General features: G+C 43.7%; 1 protein-coding gene across 1 annotated transcript; it reads left to right on the top strand.

Moving 5' to 3' along the window:
* The first annotated feature begins 461 nt into the window (after nucleotides 1-461).
* Nucleotides 462-22,955, top strand: KL (klotho). Its single transcript, XM_035115443.3, has 5 exons — nucleotides 462-2,099; nucleotides 7,904-8,414; nucleotides 12,635-12,903; nucleotides 14,795-15,902; nucleotides 18,679-22,955. Exons 1-5 carry the CDS (start codon nucleotides 1,344-1,346, stop codon nucleotides 19,074-19,076), a joined length of 3,042 nt encoding a protein of 1,013 aa, XP_034971334.1. The 5' UTR covers nucleotides 462-1,343; the 3' UTR covers nucleotides 19,077-22,955.
* Nucleotides 22,956-23,157: the final 202 nt, after the last annotated feature.

The raw sequence follows: 23,157 nt of genomic DNA, 5'->3' as shown, positions 1-23,157 counted from the left end.
TCTCGCCTTGCACTCAGATTTTAAATATGCAACTTTATAACTTTTTTAAAATAAAAAAACCCTGGTCTCTTTAAATGACGTTAAGTGCAGAGTACTGTATCCTGTCCTTTAGAAGACGCCAATGTATTACACCTATTCAGCCAATTAAGAGGGGTGATTAAATAATTAAATAAGCAGTGCATTTTCTCCCTTGAAGATTTGTGAAGTGTTTCTAATTGAATAGTCGCTTTCTTCCTTCCCTGAATACAAATGTTATCATCTTCAGAAGGCAAAATGAAAAAAAATGTTTTAAAGTAGCTGCAACATATATACTCAACATATTGTATTGCAATATAAGTTACAGCGATGCAGTTTGAATACTGAAAGGCTTGTTTCCATTCTTCCCGGTTTTCTGGAGAGAGAGGAAAGAAAGAAAACAACTCCTTGGTAGCTACTGTTCCAACACATGATATGTGCTTACCTTTAAATCTTGTTCAGAACCTGTGAGTACAAAATTAACCACCCTATGCAAGATCACATCCCAATATGCCATGCTCAATAATCCTGAATAAGGAGGACTACTCTCCAGTTCTATACTCGCTGATTGAAACAGGATTTCCCCTTCACCCTTCCTTTGCAACCAAGAGCAGAAATGAAAGACACTACACACCGCAGTCTTTCAAATGCTTTAACATGATTTGTGACTGTTGACAAGGTGAGAAAATAAAATCACGGTGTAGCAAAGCGTTCAGGGAATCTCGAGTTTGAAGCCAGACATGAGTTCTGTTCAGCCAAGTCTGAGCTGATGCTGGAGGAAGAAGGTGGAAACAAGATCCAACTCCCTGAATGGATGGTGACAGCTGAACCCGCCTCCCCCCTCAAAGTTTATCACTGAGCAATGCAGAAGAAGCAAGGAGATTGAAAAAGGAGACGTCAAAATCAAGGTCAGGTGCAGGGAGCCGAAGTCTCACCAAGAAGAAAGAAAACATTGTTTGAGGCGCGCGAAGGTAATGACGCATTTCCATCGCCCACTTTTGACACCTCCCGACGGGACGGGCCTTCGGCTCGGGGTGGGTGGGGAGAAAGACCCGGCGCGAATGCCTCTCTTCCTAGAGAAGTGCCAAAGGCGCTCAACGACGTGAGGTGGTGGGTAGGTGGAGGCACAGAGCCCCGTCGTCGTCTCCCTTCGGTGCAAACCGGTTGACCTCCCTCCTCCTTACCGCCACCTCCCCCCGCGGTAATGATTAACAGCCCCGCCGCGGGAGGGCAGAGCGAGGGGATAAAGGGGGCTTGGCTGGAGAAAGGGGACAGACAACTTCAGCCGGTCCCGCGTCCGCTTCTCGCCGTCCGTTTCGGCCTCCCCCATGACTCGCGCCGCGACGCCAGGGCTGCTGCTGCTCCTCCTCCTCCTCGCCCGGGTGCTGCTGCTGTGCCGCCCGCTGGCTGGGGACCCCGGGCAGGGAGAGGCCACTTGGTCTCGCTTCGCCCGTCTGCCCTTCGAGGATGAGCTCTTCTTGGACGACACGTTCCCCGACGGCTTCCTGTGGGGGGCGGGCAGCGCGGCGTACCAGGTGGAAGGCGCCTGGAGCCAGGATGGCAAGGGGCCCTCGGTGTGGGACGCCTTCGCGCAGCGCCTCCCCCGGGCCGCCGAGCCGAAGGCGCCGTCGGGGGACGTGGCCAGCGACAGCTACAACCGCGTCGAGCGCGACCTGGAAGCGCTGAGCCTACTGGGGGTGTCGCACTACCGCTTCTCGCTGCCCTGGGCGCGCCTGCTCCCCAACGGCACGGCGCCCGCTAGCCCCGCCGCCGTGAAGCATTACGCGCGCTTTCTCGCCGGCCTGAGGCAGCGCGGCGTCGAGCCCGTGGTCACCCTCTACCACTGGGATCTGCCCCAGCGCCTTCAGGAGCTCTATGGCGGCTGGCAGAGCCCGGCTCTGGTCGGCTTGTTCCGGGACTACGCCGAGCTCTGCTTCAGGCACTTCGGCGAGCACGTGCGCTTCTGGCTCACCATGGACAACCCTTACCTCGTGGCGTGGCATGGCTACGCCACGGGCAAGCTGGCCCCCGGCGTGCGGGGAGGGCGGGAGGTGGGCTACCGGGTGGCTCACCACCTCCTCCAGGTAAGGAAGTAAGGACGCCCGAGGAGAACAAGGCTCAGCCGAAGTTCTCCATGAGTTTTGGCGACCGGGGAGAGGGACCTCAGAGAATCATATAGAGTTGGAAGAGACCCCCGAGGGTCATCTAAGGCCAGCCCTTTGCAACGCAGGAATCTCAACTAAAGCATCTATGGCAGATGGCCTTTGCTTTAAAATCTCCAGTGAAGGCACATATCCTGAGGACAGGCGCCAAGGGAGAGTGGAGCCTTTCTTCATTCACCTCCACTTGTGATCTTTTCCGAGGCAAATGGATGACTGCTGCTGGCTCCTATTAAGTTAAGAACAGGGCTAGGGAACCGGTGGGCCTCCAGTTCAATGTTGCTGGGCTACAGCGTCCAACAGGTTGAGCTGCAGTTGCCTCATCCCTGGTGTGTAATTTAAAACAGCCTTCCCAAACCTGGTGCCCTCCAGATGTTTTGGGCTATAACTCCCCAACCAGCATGGGAGTTGTAGGCCAAAACATTTGCGGGTTATTTTTTAGCATATGTGCTGCTGAAGCAAGCACAACATCTGTGGGTTATAAGGTTAGGGAATGCTGATTTATAGCAAGGGCAGTGTGATCTGTTTACTTGGAAGCAAGTTCCAGTGTATTCCGTGAGTCAGTGTGCATAAAGGAGTGCAGCCTAAGATTTGCTACAAGCAGCAGACAAGAGTGAGCAAGGCACAACTTATCAACAGGGTATGGCATGCACCTATGGAAATATAAAAGGTAGGCTACACCCCGCTTGCCCTCCAGTCACCCAAACAAATATTGGAAAAACACAAAGGAGGAAAATGGTCAAGTAAGTATATCTGGCTCCTGAAGATGAGCTTCAAGCCTGTTCCAATGAGACTATAACCATCTCAAGTATTAAAGCTCTATAAAAAACGGTGGGATTTTAAACATTTCAGAACGCTGGAATTTTTTCCCTATAGAACAAACACCTCAACTTCTCCAGCATGTGCAGGACAGCTTGTTTGCTTGTCTTATCAGGACCTTATTAACTAGACTTATCCATTGCCCTTCAGGCACCTCTGTCCAAACACACCTTGCGAACTCCTAATCACTCACTACTTGTGGCAAATCATAATTGGAACAATCCCAGTTTATTACAGAGCCAAACTTGCTAGGGGTGTAGTATTGGTGTAAGAGGTTGAACTATAATGTTTTTATTATTATCAATTGCATTAATCTCCCATCCTTCCCCCAAGGAGCTTAGTGTGGTATATCTGAGCCATTTCCCCTATTTTACTACAACAACCCTGTCAGGTAGGTTAGGCTAAGAAAGGAAGACTGGCCCAGTGTCACACAGTGAGCTTCGTGGCTGAGTGAAGATTTGAACTCTGATCTTCCTAGTTCTGGTTATTAACATTCCCTTGTCTAGTTCTAGTTATAAACATTCCCCTGTCTGCACCGGCTCTATGATTTTAGTGTTACCAAATTTAAATGCTTATGACTGCCTGTGAAGGTGAGGAAAGAGGAAATTAAATGCTCCCCACTAAAGTAGCAAGAGCAAAAATAAATGTGTGGGCTTGCAGAAGAATAGTAATGCCAGTCTGTTGCAGATCTTTGCAGTGTCCTAAAGAAGTGCAGTACAATCTGATGCATATTCAGATGTAAGTTCTATGCTGGATGAGACTTGCTTCCTAGTAAGTGTATTTAAGACTGCAGCCTAATTTATTGTGTCATGAGATTCTGTAGGTGACAGTGTGGTTTATCAAAGGCATAGTTGATAAATATAAACATGGATAAAATTGCATTTCATCCAATATTGCAAGGTGAGATGAAAAGACAAACACACATTTCTGAAAGCAGCAGTACAATACATTACTAGTAGCATTTATTCTATTTGAAAATGAACAAGCAGGAGAACCCACACGAATTGATTATTATATTAACCATGACCAATTGCCAAAAGGAAGATATAATAGTGACAAATTAATGCGTTACAAATACTGAGCCAAGTGCAGTAAAATATGGCCACAGTCACAGAATATACATCATCTTAAGAGACATGAACATTGAAAATAATGTAGTTATTACTGGATGCACAAAAAGCAATCCAGTAGTCCAAATGTAAATTTCACACTCAAGAGATCCATCACTTAGCTAAGCAGTTTTGAATTGAGTGGGACTTTCTCTTAAACAAATATGTCCTGGATTGCAGCCATCTATCCCACCCTTCTCCATCTCTACTCAGAAGTAGATCCTAATTCGTTCAATGGGGCTTAGTCACAGGAAAGTTCGCATTTGATTGCACCCTTACAGCAGAGTCCTCTCTGTGTCTACTCAGAAGTTCAATAGGACTTACTCAGGTTAGTGCAGGCACCCCCAAACTTGGCCCTCCAGATGTTTTTGGCCTACAACTCCCATCATCTCTAGCTAACAGGACCAGTAGTCAGGGATGTTGGGAATTGTTGTCCCAAAACACCTGGAGGGCCGAGTTTGGGGATGCCTGGGTTAGTGTATATAGGATTGCAATGCCTTAGTTTTAAAGACCTGCAGTATTTCTTGATACAATTTAACAAGAACAAGTTCTTGTATTTGGACTGGTATGAGGGTCAATAGCACTTTCCCAACAAACATCCCTGCCAGCATCAGAGGTTGGCCTGGCAGTGATCTAACTCCTGTGGCACTGAGCTGCTCATGATACATACCATATTAAAAGCTGCGTTTGCAGCATCCAAGTCAGATGTGAGTAATTTCTATCAGCATGTCTACCAAAATTGGCACAGTGTGACAGCTTTGAGCACTAGATCATAAGCTTTGTGGTAGAAGGGAAGCGCTGTAATAATGTTGTTGTGGCACATGCTGCTCTGTTAAGCAAAATTGAGAGATGGCTGCCCGTGGGTTAGGCACAGAGAAGAATTTTGGAAATATATATTTTAAGAGGAAAACTCCAATGTTGGAAATATTTGGTCTATTATAAGCCAAGTCCACTGCCTCTGAATCGCACCTCAGATTGTAATCCCTCTGTGCCAGCACTTTTAGTTTCCCTCCCCCATTGCTCCCCCAAAATATACAAAAAGTCCCAGGTATAATAATCCCACACACCTCCAGAAAGGGCTGGGAAAGATCCCTGTCTGAAATGCTGGAAAGTTGTGGCTAGATAACTCTCTAGAATGCTGTTTCCTAAGATTCCAACAAGGAAAAACAGCAGCATCTACTACAGTTCTCAGAGTAAAGTTGAGAGCTGTTTCAAAGATATTTCACTCTGCAGTAAGGGCTTGGAGCCTGAATTACTGATTCTGGAAGTATAATTTTAAAAAATTCTTCCCAACTCAGTAATAATAAGATTCCCAGAATTTCCATAATAAAGGAACCTGTGGCTCTTCAGATGTTGGGCTGGCTTTCCCATTTCTGACCACTGGTGATGCTTGCTGGGGCTGATGGCCCATGGAGTCAAATGGCCCCTGAATGGCCACAGGTTCCCCATCCTTGCTGTAAACAATGCATGTCCAAAAGCCTTCCTTGCAAAACATTGGAAATGCAGGAAGAGACCATGAATCCCACATGTTCGTTCAAGCTGCTGCCACCCCTCCACCGTGAAACTTGTTAGGGAACTTGTTGGGAAATATGCCAAGTGGAGAGAGAGTCAACCACAGACAAAATAATAATCTGTTGCCTTTTTAAAATATTGAAATGTCATGTTTTAAGGGTAAATTCAAATAAAAAAATAATGGGAAGAAGATTCATTTTGACTACAGCTATTTTTGCCACCCGTGATAAATAATGGAAAGGCAGGTTTTTCAGATATTTTGCCACTTCCTTTAGCAGTTTTTCTTGAGCTGCTGATGAAAGATTGGTTTGTAGATATATCCCCAAATATCTAACAGAAATGCTTAGTGCTGATTACCAGTATCTTCCACAAGATTGAAATTAGAACTAATCTGATTTTAAAGATTTTTTTAAAGACAGAAATTAAACTAATTTAGTTAGGGCACTGATTTCATTGGCTATATTAGTGAAAACGTAGCATCACCTGCATATAGATAAATCTTCAAGTCCTGTGTGTCTGACCTAAACCCTTTAATTTTGTTCAATGCCCTCACTGCAATTGCTGGGGTTGCTATTGCAAATATGATGGGGCCTGCCATGTCCCTTATATTAGAGATAATTCTGAAGTCTTCACATTAACTATAATAACTCTTGTTGAAGGAGCCCTCTAAATAGTTTGAATCCAACTCAAAAACTGATCCCTTCTTCTGTGCTGCATGCTATGCTTTCCACATAGTGGCACCAAGGTTTATCTGAGATTCCACCCCCCCTTTCAGATATAGGCATAAGAAAGCATTTAAGCATTGCTGTTTGCCAGAAATTGAGGATGCACTTAATGATCCCTCATGAAATTTAGTTGTCATTGTCTGTGGGGCTTCCATCACTTCTGTCACTAAGTGATATCTATTTCACCTGCCCACTCAGTTCTCATGAACTGAGTTTTATGAAGACATGTTTTCTCATGCACGGTTTTCTCCTCTGCAACTGGTGAAATGGTTCCAAGTGTGCCACATGTTCCATTATGTGAAAATATAGGTTCACATATCAATGCTCTAAAACCTAGGGGCAAGTAAAGGGAAAGATAGAACATCTTTCTTGACCACATGTATGGGGCTGTTGGGATTGTTCCAGAGCTGGAGTTAAAGGGTCAGCATAGTCAAGCATCTGCTGAGGAACCACAACTCAGAGTGGGAGCAACTGGGGAAAGTTTCCTGGACCTGCTTCTCCTCCTCACCGTTGCAACCTGGTTGTTCAACCACCTCTTCTTATTCTGGTCCAAAAAAAGATGGTAGTGGAGCAGTAGATGTCACTTCCTGTTTGCACGTTAGCCATCTCCCTTGCAAGCAAGCAAACAAGGGGTAACATTAAGTAGGAGTAGCGCAAGGGAAATTGGTGATAATGATGAGGAGGTAGACTCTCTGAAGGAAGGGAGCCATGGCTTTTCAGGCTGGTGAGAGACAGATTCCGAAAAGCACATTGCTACCAGCAGCTTGTGAGTCCGAAGGTGTTCATGCTAGTCAATTCATCCTTCTGAGTCTGAGCAGGATTATAAATGCCCACTTGCCTTTTTGACTGGCTATGGGGGACCAAATGAGGATGGTATACAAAAGTTGGTTCCTTGCTCCCTTTCATTTTGGCCACAAAATGAGCAATGCAAGCAAATTATGGGCATTGGACTAGTAAAATTGTTCAAACCACTACTTTTTGTGGACATATTTGCACCAGAAGTACTTCGTTCAGTTCTAGGCACTGCAGTTTAGGAAATATGTTGACAAATTGGAACATGCCCAGAGGACAGTGACAAAGTTTGTCTTGACTTACTGTTATCATTTGTTATGAGAGAAACAAGCCACAAGGACTGGCTCACACTTGCCAGCCTTTGCATGGGAACGGAAGGAGCACTGGAAGGGCTTTTGAATAGCATACACCAGTATGTTGCACATTCTTTTTAAATCATAGATTAATTTAAACTGTGGTTTAGCAATATGTTTCCCTTCCCCTGAGATATTAAAATGAGAGTGAACAGTTCCGTCCCAAAGGGCAGAGTGGTATTGCTAGCTGTGAGGCTAATTTTCCTTAATTTTAAGTTGAAGGAAGCCAGCTGATTTTACTTCAGTCTCTTTTAAAAGTTGCACTGTGTTTTGATTGAATGGAGGCCCTAAAGCAACCAAGAGACTTGTTGCCATCTAGTTGGTAACCCAGATATCTGTTAAGACTGAATACATAATTTCACAAAACAGCAAAAATGAGTGAAATAAAAATGGTTCACCGGGAACTTTCTTTCCCATAGGCTCATGCCGCAGTGTGGCATCTTTACAACGATCATTTTCGTCCTGCACAAAGAGGGAAAGTGTCAATTGCCTTAGGTTCACACTGGATAAGACCTCTACATATGACTGAAAACAGTATTCACGAATGCCAGAAATCTCTTGACTTTGTGCTGGGCTGGTTTGCTAAACCTATATTTATTGATGGAGACTATCCCCAGAGCATGAAGAGTAACCTTTCCTCTGTGCTGCCTGAATTCACCGAAGCAGAGAAGAAGTTTGTCAGAGGGACAGCCGATTTCTTTGCTCTTTCGTTTGGGGCCACGTTGAGTTTCCATCTCGTGGATACTGTCATGTTATTCCGCCAGCTGGAATCGCTAAGCCTAAGGCCTCTGCTTTACTGGATAAGCCGTGAATATAACAAACCAGAGGTCTTCGTTGTGGAGAACAGCTGGTACGTTTCTGGTAACACTAAGACCGATGACTCCAAGTACACGAATTATCTTAAAAATTTCATTATGGACACTCTGAAAGGTAGGCTTGTAGATGGTATTCTTGTCACCATTACTCTCTTGGCACAAGTTAAGGGAAACATTATCCTCACATTCATTAAATAAGTTCTGCAGAGGCTAAAACCCAGTGAGTCTTTAAACATTTATCCAGGTGTTCATTACAGAGTGAGGTTCCAAAAGAACGGGATTTGCCTGCCTCTGCGGTTGCCAAGTGCTTTCCAACAAGTTTGGATAATGTTTCTTTGGTTACAGCAAAAAGTTAAGCTGGTTGCTTAATATAACTTCATGATATTTGTACTCTTGGCTATGAGGCTTGCAGGAGAATCAGGCAGGAGATACCCAATGATTAGTTTTAATGCGTCAGATAGCTGAGTAAATATTTGCTAGATAAGAATATATACCAAATCTCTCTCTCTTTCTCTGGTGTGTGTGTGTGTGTGTGTGCGCGCACACACACACACATATATAATTTCTGTAACTCTCTGGCAGTGACCTTAAGAGTCTCTTCTTGGGCTGCAAGAATTTATTCTTCCCGTAATGAAGAAATGGAAATAACTGTAGGGAGTACTTATCCTGCTTTCACAGCAGATTTACAAAACTGTGTCTCAGTCACATAGTCCTTATTTATACGAATATGGAAAGGGGCTTGAGTGTTGGTAAATGCATTAGGTGGTAGATACAACTTCTCGTTTTAGCAACCAATAGCAACCAAGCTGCACATTCTGGCCCCCATGGAAAACTGGGTTTGCTTTATGTCTGTGTTGGTTTTTTATTTTAAAACAACTTTCATGAAAGATGTAAAATAAGTGGCAAAACTTTTATTAGCTCAGCTTTACATTCACTACAGAATGTTGTCTTTATTGTTTGCAACACTTGCTAGTTACTTTGGGACAGTCATTATTTTGAAGTAGAGTAGTATTTTAATTGGGACCCAGGTGGCGCTGTGGTTAAACCACTGAGCCTAGGGCTTGCTGATCAGAAGGTCGGCGGTTCGAATCCCTGTGACGGGGTGAGCTCCCGTTGCTTGGTCCCAGCTCCTGCCAACCTAGCAGTTCGAAAGCACGTCAAAATGCAAGTAGATAAATAGGAACCACTACAGCGGGAAGGTAAATGGCGTTTCCATGTGCTGCTCTGGTTTGCCAGAAGCGGCTTTGTCATGCTGGCCACATGACCTGGAAGCTATACGCCGGCTCCCTCGGCCAATAATGTGAGATGAGCGCGCAACCCCAGAGTCGGTCACGACTGGACCTAATGGTCAGGGGTCCCTTTACCTTTACCTAGTATTTTATTTAAGCATGTAAATAATTAAGTGAAAGTTCTGTCTTGCTTTTCTACTTACCTTGAAAACCCTAAATATCTTGGGTCTAGGTCACCTGAGAGACTTTCTCTTCTCATACCATGCTGCCTGCTCTCTAAGGTGCATGGGAGAGGACAATTTCTGTGTCCTGTTTGTGGCTGAGGCATGGCTGTGAAGGATGAGAGAAGAGCCTTCTTGGTGGTTGCACCAATATTCTATAATACCTCTGAATACCTTATATCAGTGCTCCCCCCCCAAAAAAATGTTTAGGGGTACTCACATTTTGACTCAAGAAAATCACCATTTTATAATTCAAATTGGGAAAAATAAATACAGCAAATGGACAAAAGTACAAAGAACATGCATTACCTCATATTACACAGCTGACACACCTGAAAGATACCTGCCCAATCTGCTGGAAGTGTTGTGCAGCATGGGACTTGAGATACTTGGGGCTGGATTCAACTATATAGTTTCGCTAGCGGGAGCCAGCACAATGAGTCCTGCTACCACAGTGGGACTTGTCCCCCCATGCCACCTGAATCCCCCCATATTGGCTGTGGGGGCTTTGGAGAACAGCATGTGGGTGAAGGAGAGGGGAGATCATTTCATCATGCAAGCAGGAATGCTTGCGGTGATGGAGCCAACTCCTTAGCGCTACTTTGAATTCCACCCTATATGTCTGACTTCTGGTAGAGGCCAGTTGGCTTCTGAGATGTGGGAACCAACTAAATTATATAAAACAATTAACAGTTTTGTTACATCAGTTTTGTAGAAGAAGTCACAATAAGTGAAATTACATCCTTTTATGAAGGTATCTGGGACGTGGGTGGCGCTGTGGTCTAACCCACAGAGTCTAGGGCTTGCCAATCAGAAGGTTTGAATCCCCGCGAAGGAGTGAGCTCCTGTTGTTCGGTCCCAACTCCTGCCCACCTAGCAGTTCGAAAGCACGTCATGTGCAAGTAGATAAAAAGTGTGTTGCTCTGGTTCGCCAGAAGTGGCTTAGTCATGGTGGCCACATGATCCCGAAGCTGGCTGTGGACAAACGCCGGCTCCCTCAGCCTATAAAGCGAGATGAGCTCTGCAACTCGAGTCGTTCACTACTGGACCTAATGGTCAGGGGTACCTTTACCTTTTATGGAGGTACCTACTCATTTAAAAGAGGGACGTGGGTGGTGCTGTGGGTTAAACCACAGAGCCTAGGGCTTGCCGATCAGAAGGTCGGCAGTTCGAATCCCCGCAACAGGGTGAGCTCCCGTTGCTCGGTCCCAGCTTCTGCCAATCTAGCAGTTCGTAAGCACATCAAAGTGCAAGTAGATGTTGTTGTTGTTTAGTCGTTTAGTCGTGTCCGACTCTTCGTGACCCCATGGACCATAGCACGCCAGGCACTCCTGTCTTGCACTGCCTCCCGCAGTTTGGTCAAACTCATGTTCGTAGCTTCGAGAACACTGTCCAACCATCTTGTCCTCTGACGTCCCCTTCTCCTAGTGCCCTCAATCTTTCCCAACATCAGGGTCTTTTCCAAGGATTCTTCTCTTCTCATGAGGTGGCCAAAGTATTGGAGCCTCAGCTTCACGATCTGTTCTTCCAGGGAGCACTCAGGGCTGATTTCCTTAAGAATGGATAGGTTTGATCTTCTAGCAGTCCATGGGACTCTCAAGAGTCTCCTCCAGCACCATAATTCAAAAGCATCAATTCTTTGGCGATCAGCCTTCTTTATGGTCCAGCTCTCACTTCCATACATCACTACTGGGAAAACCATAGCTTTAACTATACGGACCTTTGTCGGCAAGGTGATGTCTCTGCTTTTTAAGATGCTGTCTAGGTTTGTCATTGCTTTTCTCCCAAGAAGCAGGCGTCTTTTAATTTCGTGACTGCTGTCACCATCTGCAGTGATCAAGGAGCCCAAGAAGGTAAAATCTCTCACTGCCTCCATTTCTTCCCCTTCTATTTGCCAGGAGGTGATGGGACCAGTGGCCATGATCTTGGTTTTTTTGATGTTGAGCTTCAGACCATATTTTGCGCTCTCCTCTTTCACCCTCATTAAAAGGTTCTTTAATTCCTCCTCGCTTTCTGCCATCAAGGTTGTGTCATCTGCATATCTGAGGTTGTTGATATTTCTTCCGGCAATCTTAATTCCGTCTTGGGATTCATCTAGTCCAGCCTTTCGCATGATGAATTCTGCATATAAGTTAAATAAGCAGGGAGACAATATACAACCTTGTCGTACTCCTTTCCCAATTTTGAACCACTCAGTTGTTCCATATCCAGTTCTAACTGTAGCTTCTTGTCCCACATAGAGATTTCTCAGGAGACAGATGAGGTGATCAGGCACTCCCATTTCTTTAAGAACTTGCCATAGTTTGCTGTGGTCGACACAGTCAAAGGCTTTTGCATAGTCAATGAAGCAGAAGTAGACGTTTTTCTGGAACTCTCTAGCTTTCTCCATAAGAAAGGAGAAAGCAAGTAGATAAATAGGTGGAAAGGTAAACGGCGTTTCCATGTGCTGCTCTGGTTCGCCAGAAGCGTCTTTGTCATGCTGGCCACATGACCTGGAAGCTGTACGCTGGCTCCCTCGGCCAATACGCGAGATGAGTGCCGCAACCCCAGAGTTGGTCACAACTGGACCTAATGGCCAGGGGTCCCTTTACCTTTAGCTTTACTCATTTCAAAGTACTGTATTCAAAAGCTTCCAGGCATTGCATTTTCCATCAGAAAAAAAGAATGCCATGGGACCAATTCAAGTGCCCACTGGGACATAGCGGAGGTATCCTTAGGCTATTTAGGCCATATCTGCCTGGCAACATGAACATCATAGCTTGATAACCACTGAGCAGGATATGTAAGCGGTAGCATTTTTCTGAACAAATCTGTTCAAGTGCAGTTGTTCAAATGTGTGCACATGGGGAAGTGAGGTCATCTTATTTTTGTTGTTTTCTCCTCAGCTGTCAGGTATGATGGAGTTACTGTCATCGGGTACACGGCTTGGTCTCTCATGGATGGCTTTGAATGGCTCAGGGGCTACAGCGTTCGAAGGGGTCTGTTTTACGTAGACTTTCAAAGTCAGGATAAGAAACTGATGATAAAGTCTTCAGGAATGTTTTACCAGAAGGTGATCGAGAACAATGGCTTCCTCCCAGTACCAGAAGACCAGCCCATAGAAGGGACTTTCCCCTGTGGTTTTGCTTGGGGGGTTACCGAAAGCTTTCTTCAGGTAAGCCAAATGAGAGAGCAAATCACTTCCTCCAGTTTTCCTGTAGCGCAAGTGAAATGACAGTATTGTCTTTGTTTCGTTCCTAGTCATGTGTTATAATTGAGGCAGTAGGGTCCTTCCTCTGACAAGCATCACAGTTTGGGTGCTATATTCCAGGCAGAACTCTTAGTGTGTGGGTGTCTCTGTGTACACACCTTCCCCATTCTGTTGTGTCCCCATGATTTAAAGCAACGTGCCCCCCCCCCACAGATTTGTTCTTTTCAGGGACAGATCAGGCAGAGGTGGTAGGGTAACACAATCAAATGAAAACATGTTGCAGCCTTGTTAACTCTTACTCCTTCCTTAGAGGTAGGCCATACACACTGTGGGATTTACCAGCACATATCGGGCTCCAGTGAAGGGAAGGGGGGGGAATTCATTGTTCTTCATACTATGTGTCAATCAATTTTGATGGCTCGACATTTGTGCTTTGAGCTATTGAACGGTCTTCTATGACATTAGCATAGTGAATTAGAACAATGTCATTAAATATTAAGTTGGTTAAAATTAGCATGCCACTTATTTCTAATCTGCATCTTTGCTGTGATTTATTTCGGTGTACTTTAGTGCATGGCAGACACACTTCCCATAAATCGTTTGGACGTCACCTTTAAAGTTTTCTGAGCTCCCTATGTTTTTAAAACTGATTGATTCTTGAAAGATTTATTGCATATCTAAATCATTTGTTGATGCAAACTTTAGATACTCCACAAAGCAGAAGTAGCTAACATGGTGCTCTCCAGATGTTGACTCTCAGGTCCCATCAGCCTAATAATAATAATAATAATAATATATTTATACCCCACCCATCTGTCTGGGTTTCCCCTCAGCCTTGGCTACCATGGCCAATGGACAGGGATGAAGGGAACTGAAGCCCAAAAAGATACGGAGGCCACCATGTTGTAAAGGAACTGGTTTTTAAAAATCTAAGGGTTATACATAGGAAATGCTAACCAATATACATATGTATAATATTGTGCCTCTATTGTAAAAAACTTCAAAACATGATACACCTATTTTTACATTTGAATTTTAAATAGACTGATGATACATATCTGAGTAGGTATTTATGCATGGACATTAATCCATCTCCAGGAAATCTCACATAGTATCTATTGAATGGCTGGCTTAACGCTATCAATTTTTCAATACTACAGAGAAATTGGATTCATAGAAGTATAGGACCCTTTCCCGGTTCATTGCTGTATATATTGCAGAAAAGTGAAAATCTCTTCTTAAGACAATTCCTAGCTTGCTCAGCCTAGCAGCACTTAATTATCAGTTATGCTCTAAAATTCATCATCTCACAGTCAATCAGATCATGTGCCCAACCTTATGTTAGGAGTCGTCCTACACACGAGTAGGGCCTTGGCAAAGACACATGCCCGACTGGCATGTTCTCTCCCTCCTGATCGATCGTTTGGGAGCTTCAAAAGCTTTCTTCAGCCCAAACATCACAGTGACTGATGCCAAGAAACATCAGTACACTCAGGGATCCGCAGAGTCTTTGCAGTTGTGTAACAGACCTCAGCAACTCAGCATTTTGGCTAATTTACATTTATTTACATATAAACACACACAGGGCACTGCAACATGGCTCCCTCTCTCTCTAGCATCAGACAGCTAGTCCCTCCGCCACCGCTGGGAGCCATGGCTTCTGCGGCAGAGGCATCCCTCCGCTTGAGGGATCCCGCTGCCGTCCAGTGCCTTCACTCCATAAGACGCACAGACATTTCCCCTTCATTCTTAGGAGGGATCAAGTGCGTCTTACAGAGCGAAAAATACGGTAACTTGTTTGCTTTTGAGTTTACACACTTCAGACAAATTGAATCTGCTTCCCCTCTCTTTCCAGGTAGATACCACACGGTCCCAGTTTCTTGACCCTAATGTTTATGTTTGGGATGTCCATCATACAAAGAAGCTGATTAAAGTTGACGGAAGGGGTGCCCCAAATCGCAAGCCTCACTGTGTCGATCTTCCGGCCATCAGGCTCCAGATTTCTTTACTTCAGGAAATGCATGTCACACACTTCCATTTTTCGCTGGTGTGGCCTTTGATTCTCCCTCTAGGTAATGAATCTTATGTTAACCACACTCTCCTGTTTTACTACCAGTGTTTTGTCAGTGAACTACTCAGAGTCAATATAACTCCTGTCGTTGCTTTGTGGCAACCCATGGGTGAGAATCAAGGGCTTCCTCTTCCTCTCGCTGAGCATGGAGGATGGGAGAACCGGCGGATCGTGGACGCTTTTGTTGAGTATGCTAGGTTCTGCTTTAAAAAACTTGGCCAGTATGTCAAATTTTGGATCACAATGAACGAGCCTAGCGATGACAACTTGACATACAAAGGAGCGCATAACCTGCTGAAGGCCCATGCCAAAGCATGGCGCCTGTATGATAAAACATTCAGGAAGACCCAGAAAGGTAAAATCTCAATCGCCTTCCATGCCATCTGGGTCGAGCCCTTTTCGAAAAACGATTACAGTGCAGCCAGGCGAGTTTTGGAGTTTAAGATTGGCTGGCTTGCTGAGCCTATCTTTGGAAGCGGTGACTACCCAGACGTGATGAGGCAGTGGCTTCACTGGAAAAACAGCCTAGGCTCCCATTATTTACACTTGCCTTATTTCTCGGAGGCGGAAAGAAACCTAATACGTGGGTCGTTTGACTTTTTCGCCTTGAGCCACTACACCACGTCTCTCGTAAGTGCCATAAACGAAGACCCCACCAATTACGACCACCTCCTTGAGGTCCAAAAGCAAAACGACATCACTTGGGTGAAGTCACCTGCCAGAACTCCAGTGGTGCCCTGGGGGTTACGCAAGCTCCTCGCATGGGTCAAGGATAAATATGGTGACACCCCAATCTACATCCTAGCCAGTGGAATTGATGACGGGCAGAAACTGGATCGAGACAAACTGAGAATATATTACATGGAGCGGTATATCAACGAAGCCTTGAAAGGTAAGAGTTCTGTGGAAATGCTTATGTTCCTCAAGACCAACGTTTCTTGGTGTGTTTTCTGGAATGCTGGGTGTGATATGTAATAGCAACTATCAGTGCTTTTTTTCTGGGGGTACACATACTCCTAAACATTTTGTGAATCTTTGTACTTTTGTCCATTTACTGTACAGTGGAACCTCGGGTTGAGAACCTGATCCGTTTGGGAGGCTGCGTCTGCACACGTGCCTGACGCGACTCGGTGCTTCTGTGCATGCACAAAGTGTTAGCATTTTCACCCCTCCCAATGTGAGAATCAGATGATAGTCTCCAGAGAGAGAAGTGGGCGGGAACTGTTCCTTCACTCAATTGCCTTCCTGACTCTGCTAATTTAGTGGGGTGTGGTATTGCTATATTGCTCTGTAGCTGTTGTGAGTAGCTCCGGCTCTCTGTTATGCTGTGTGTTTGCTGTGAGAGCTGTTTGTAACTTTCACACAGCCTATGTATATATTCTGTAAATACGCATTAGCTTGAAGTAATAAAGAGGATTAAAAACCTCTGCCGCAGTATCCATTGTTTATTGAAGCAGAAGGTGCTCCAGTCGTCCTGTTAGCCCAGTTTGGGGCAGAAGAGGGACTGAAGACATGGATAAAGCCTGGCATAAAACCCACACAAAGTGCGATTTACTGTTTCTGCGCATGTGCGAGCGCCGAAACCCGGAAGTAACCCATTCTGATACTTCCGGGTTCGGCGCGTCCGTAACCCAAAAATGCGCAACCCGCAGCAAACGCAACCTGAGGTATGACTGCATTTGTTTTTCCCAATTTGAACTATAAAACGTTGATTTTCTTGAGTCAAAATGAGAGTACCCCTCATTTTAAGAAAAAAAGCACTGGCAACTATTATGTGCATACACTGCCTTTTCCCCTGACAGGGAAAATAAGAGAAGCTAAAATACAGGGGGCGAAATATTTTTTAATAAACATTAACAGAATTAACATTAACAGAATAAAAACATACAGAGAATTGCAATAGAAACAGCACCAGCCCTTTCATTAAAAGCAGTCAGTTTGAAAAAGCCTGTTGGGAAAAGCTGAAGGACAACAAGGAGGGAGCCAGTCTAACTTCTCTAGGGAGAGAGTTCCAAAGTCTGGGAGCAGGAACTATGCTTTGAAGATAACTGAAAATCCAGTTTTCAGCAACTGGATGAGGGTGTTGCCTATACTAAGGGATGGACTAATTAACATGTGTTGATACCCAGAACACATGCATAGTACATTGTGTGTGCACCAAGGCAGTGTTTGGAACTCAGTGCCCTTCTGTCTGCTGTTGCGGAGAAAAAGATAGTTGCAATTTGTTGCCATGAATAGCCACCAAAGGATTTCCTCCCCCTACCCCCGGTGAAATTAAGCTAGCTTAATAACAAAATAATGAAGGGTAAGAAGCAAGAGCCACTGTGCAGGGCCTGTTCCTTGTGATGAGATAGAGGCTGAAGGTATGTGAATTATTATTGCATTAACTAGATGGCAATGAAATATTTGTGCTGTGTTTTTGTTGGCATTTCATCTGTTCGTAGTGGATTTTTAATTTCATGACTGTTTGTTTTGTTTTGTTGTCAGCTGCTATGGGGTTCAGTTTCAGAGCCAAAAAAAGCAGGGTCCATATGTTCTTACAAGTTAACAAACTAATACCGCCATCTTCTCCTTCTAAGACTTTGCAGACGGGTATCTGTGGTATTACAGTGTAAGTGGAGGGCAATTTTACATGCAGTTAAGGCCATCATTCAGTGCCGTAGTGCATGTCATAGCCTGCCAATAGCTTTCGGTGCAGAAAGTTTCAGTTAAAAGACTCTTAAGTGCTGGAGATCTGCTCTCTGACATAGTAGACAGTACTGGGCTCAACAGGACAATGGCCCCTAAAATTATACACTACGGTCACATCAATAGTGTACATTTAAAGCACTCACGTGTCCCTTTAACTACCATGGCCTCCCCCCCCCCCCCGAGAATTGCGGCTGGGAATTGTAGCTCTGTGAGGGGGCTCCTTTCAGCTCTGAGCACCCCTAACAAACTACGGCTTTTAGGATTGTTTGGGGTAAGCCATGAATCTCAAAGTTGTATGAGAGTGCTTTAAATGTATGTATGTTGTGACGGTCACAGGCAGCTGTAGATTGGGGTGGAGAACCACTGGCATTCAGGCCTGGTTGGGCAAACAGTGTCTTGGGATCCAACCCACAGTCTTCCTTCTGCTTTTTGTGGCAATTAAGTTTACGTGTGTGTTTCATTTGCACAAATGACACCCTTTTTTTCTAAAACTTAATTGCCAAGCAGGCAAACTTAATTGTCAAGGAGGGATTGGCAGCTGGGAAGTAAAGGTGGGAGAAAGAGAAGGAGGGACAGAGAAGGGGGAATGAGAAAAAAGAGAGGGGGGGAGAGAGAGAAAGAAAGTTTTTTTAAAAAAGGAGAGATGAAAGATGCAATGGATAGGGTTTGCAAATCAGTGTCTGTGTGTGCAAATGAATGGGTTTTTTCTGAGTGTTGTGTGTGTGTGTGTGTGTGTGTGTGAGAGAGAGAGAGAGAGAGAGAGACAGACAGACAGACAGACAGACAGACAGACAGACAGACAGACAGACTAGTGGGGTATGGAATCACCCAGCTACTTTTAAGTGGAATTGGACTGTTGAAATAACATATACTGTAGTAGTATGGTGGTCTAGTGGTAAAACACACAGCACTAATTTGTTTCTCTTTGTCCCCTCTCTCTGTGTGCATTTTGTTTGTATGTGTGCTCTATTTTGCAGCCTACACCTTGGATAATGTTAACCTCCGTGGCTATTTTGCCTATTCTTTCAGCGATAGGGGTGATCCTAGATCATATGGACTCTATCGATATACAGTGAATCAATATGAGCCAAAGTCTTCCATGATGCATTATAGACAGATTATTGACAATTACACCTTTCCTGGCTCGGAAACCACTGGCTTGCTCTGCCTCAAAGAGCTTATTCTGTGCCCAGAATGTGACTCGTTGCAACCCAGAAGATCTTTGCTTGCTTTCATTTCTTTTACATTGTTTTCTTTCATTGTTACTGTATTTCTGATCACTTACTACTCCAAGAAGGTCAATAGAAGGCATGAATACGGCTTTCCTGCAACTCATTGTCCTTCATATGCATTTCCTGGGGGAGCTCAGAAATAATTATAAACCCGACTGTGATTATTGTTGCACCATGAAATAATTCATGCTGCCCAGTGTTGTGGAGCACTAAATATGAAAATGGATTGTGTCCATGAAGCTTGTGTTACTCCTCTCTGTATTAGCACTTTAGGTTAGTGGGCTTTTCCCCTCCTGATCCGCTGAGGGAGAGTCATAGTGAGAATAATGCCTCATGCATAGTGATGTCAATGCAGGCCTCATTGAACAGACTGAATGTATCTTTTGTTGAGGATGGGGGATGTTCTAACATGAGTTTAATCATACCTGATATTTTGAAATTTTGCTTTTCTTCCTCTGATTGTGAATTTCTAGTTCCATCCTAGAGAATCCCTGTTTCTTTTAGCTGAAGGACTAAAATTAGTCTGATGGAATGATCATTTGATTCACTTAGACATACGGTAAGCTGTATTTTGGGTAGACGTGAGTAGGGATGGATGTAACACTAAACCATGTTTTGGCATTTATAATAATGTACCTACCTTCCCCCCACCTTACAACCCACTTTCCTCCAGTAATGAGACGAGTGGCAGATTCCATTTCGAAACCCTAAACTGTGGTTTAGCTTAACTGCGGCTGGTTAAAACAATGGTTTAGCATTATGTCCAAACCAACATGGTGGATTGTAAACATTTGACTGCTAAGGCCTTAGAATGAAATTAATTTTTTGTCCAGTCTAAAACTCTTAGGCTCTGGTCATACCAAGGATAGATTCAGCGACTGGCTTTGAACAGTTTCACTCTTCATCTGAATAATGCCTCCACCTTTGAACATGGAGCTAGTTTTTAAAGATGGATACTGATGGCAGGAAAATGGCACTCGTATCGGGAATCTGTTTATAGCTTCATGTTGATGTATGGTACCATTCCGAATTAATTTAAGGAGATGAGACAAGAGCAAGAGTGAAAACAAGTAAATGGATTTTTTTTTTCTAGAAAGAGGAGTTTTGTGACCAAAGCGGAATTGCTAAAGTGAGATGCGATTGTGATATTTCAGTGCTTTGATGTTGGTTTATATGTATAAAAGGCAGCAGCTGATGCCATAATACTGCCTGTCCTTTGATTTGCTACCGTAGTATTACTGTCACACTAAGGGACTGTGGCCAGTCTGTGTTTTACTTTACTTGACCCGAAGGGATTGTGTTCTTGTAGGAAAGCAATGCAAATAGTTTCTGGTAGTTGGGGTGGCTTCACTCAATAAAGGTAAGTGATGGCCAGGAGGATTTTAAAGGTCATAAGTTTTAGGCAATAAGAAAAGGTCAGTAACTGAGAATTGTTTTCGTATTTTCAAGCAACAAATGGGAGTCATACCTTAACCATTTTTGCCCTTCAATTGGGCAGCTATATTAAAGTAAGAAAAATGAAATAGCAGCCATAAATCTCATGGCACAAAGAAACTTTTTTTTTTCTTTTAGAAACAGATCCAAATAACTGCTACCTTTTATATTTTCCAAGGAAATGTTTCTACTGTATATCCCAGTATCCTTTTATGCACTTAGGCTTATTTTCACCTAGCATGCTCTAACCCAATTTAAAACTGCTGTCCCACAAGTGCATTTACTAGGGACAAAGCCCGCTGAACACAGTGGGGTTTACTTGCAAGTAAAGATGTCTATTATTTTGCTGGAAGTGTTTTTGTATTCTGTTTGCCCATGATCTGTCAGCATGCATGAGAGGGCATGCCTTCAGCCAAATTTTATTCAAAAATACAAGGTTTGAGGCAAAAGGTTGCTTCCAGTGCTCTGCAAAAGGTGTTTCAGTGTATCTGAAGAAGTGTGCATGCACATGAAAGCTCATACCAATGACAAACTTAGTTGGTCTCTAAGGTGCTACTGGAAGGAATTTTTTAATTTTGTTTCTACTACACCAGACCAACACGGCTACCTACCTGTGCAAAAGGCGTTTGACTGATGCAGTGGGATTTCCCTTTCCTCTCCCTCTGTGCCCCCCCCCAATTTGTTCCAAAGGATCCTCCAATTTTCTGAAGCAGACTGTGAAGATGCGTGGGAAGATGCAGGGGAGATGAGGAGGCAAAGACCCATTGTGCAAGTGGAACAGCAGTGTTGGATACAACCCAACATTTTTACATTACATTACAAGCTGAGGTTCTCAGACTCTGCATATGGGATTCAGCACTGCATGCTTGAATTTTACTCTGCAGATCACTGCTGCAGTTTTCTATTTGGCACATTGTGAGGCAATGTTTTTTACTGTGCAATGAAGTGCTGATTGATTGGTAACACGAATAGTTGCAGTGTCCCTACAGTTTAATATTCTAGGGCTCAGAATGTGGGCCTGGGTGGAAATTGTACATCTAGATACACCCTAAACCCCTGACACTAACAAGCACAACCTAGTAACTGTTCCAGGAAAAAACGGTAAGGGAAGATGTGATTGCTAGACAGTGAAAGATGCATATTCCAATCGCTGCTGAGTTAGCCTAGCAACCACTTGGTATTTTCTCATCACCATAAGAAGGAACTAATTTGTGCATGTCCTCACAATCTCAATGAACACAGAGAGAGGCAGTGGTTTGCAAAGTTACTTCTAGAACCATGACGAAAAAGATGGACAACCCTCTCATCTTGAGAAGGCATCTTGTGATTGCAGGCTGAGAAAGAAACCATTTTGAGTGATGTGATTATTAAACAAAAGATAAGCAAATATAAGAAAATGTGACAAGATTGTATCTCGCTCAAACTGCCAATCTATATGTGTACATAATTTTTTGAGATTGCAAGGAACTTGCAGTGGGGCTAATACCTGTGCAGATTTCCATTGTACAGTGGATTTAGCCACTTATGCAGAGCTCTTTGAAATAAAATAATGTATTTACTCAAATCTAATGCTCACCTTTTTTAGCCAAATTACACTGCAGAAATTAAGGAGTGCATTAGATTTGATGGCACATTTACATTTGCCAGAAAATACTTTTTGGGGTTTCAAGGTTCTGAAAATTGAGGTGTGCATTAGATTCGATGGTGCATTAGACTCGAGTAAATACAGTATAGCAATGGCTGGTAACATGTAAGCATTTTTATGTTGATTAGATACATGAAAAATAAGACATTTTATGCATCAAGATTCCAGGAGTTTGAGCTTGGGCCTGCTGTTTTTCTGGATGCTTCAGTGGAATAGGCTCAGATTGTGGCTCTCAGTGTGCCAGAAAACATTCAGCACACTGGGCTGACATGAGCTGGCAGTCTTGAAATTGATTCAAAATACCTGGCCACCATGCAGAAATTCTTTCTCTCTAAAGCAGCTTAAGTTCATTTCAGCTCATTCAACAAAGTTCGTATGAATCAGCCTTTGATGATGATAATAATAAAAAGTTTGGAAACCACAATTTCAAATAGTGCCTTAGCAGGCAAAATGTATGTGCTGCTTTCAACTAGTCAAAACGGCCTTTGAACAGGAAAAAAAAAGGACAGCTCTGCCTTGCCACACTTTTTGCCCATATTAATGTGACCCAGTTCCCTGCCTGTTGCAAATAGCACGTTTCCCCCTAATATTTATTTGTAACTTATGAATTTGCACTTTTCTGTGAAGTGCACCCTATATATGTTAGATGGGTGGAGAGTGCAAACAGATTTTATTTTTTATGAAGCACCGTGGATTATTTAATAAAATAAGTGGTATGTAAACATTAATGGTGTTTTTTTTTTTTGATATTGCAAATCTGCATGCAAGGTAGTTGATTCTGTGCACTTTCAAAAACTACTGTATGTTATTTGTCAATAAATGTACATTGAATGCTACCTTCTAGAAAACTATTAATGTAACACTTAAAGGTATATTTTTATCCAGAATATTTTCGTGCAATTGATAGTTCTTATGGAATGTATGACAATAGAGAAGTTAATTGCAAGTTAACAATTGTATGTTGTGTTTATTACCTTGTTTGTAAATTGTGCTTTAACAGTTGCCTCTTTTACACAATCAGATTTATTTTCTTTGCACTGTTGCAGTTTGACCATCTTCTCTGGTTCAGCCAGGTGGTTATTTCTAGATTTATAACCTTGGGTGTCTTGAAGTATTGGGTGCTTAAGATCATTTGTGCCCAGTAG

This window comes from Zootoca vivipara, chromosome 4 (genome assembly GCF_965207765.1).
Source record: "Zootoca vivipara chromosome 4, rZooViv2.hap1.1, whole genome shotgun sequence".
Classification (NCBI taxonomy): Eukaryota; Metazoa; Chordata; class Lepidosauria; order Squamata; family Lacertidae; genus Zootoca; species Zootoca vivipara.
The sequence above is the reverse complement of the archived record's forward strand: the minus strand, read 5'-3'. Positions and strand labels throughout refer to the sequence as shown.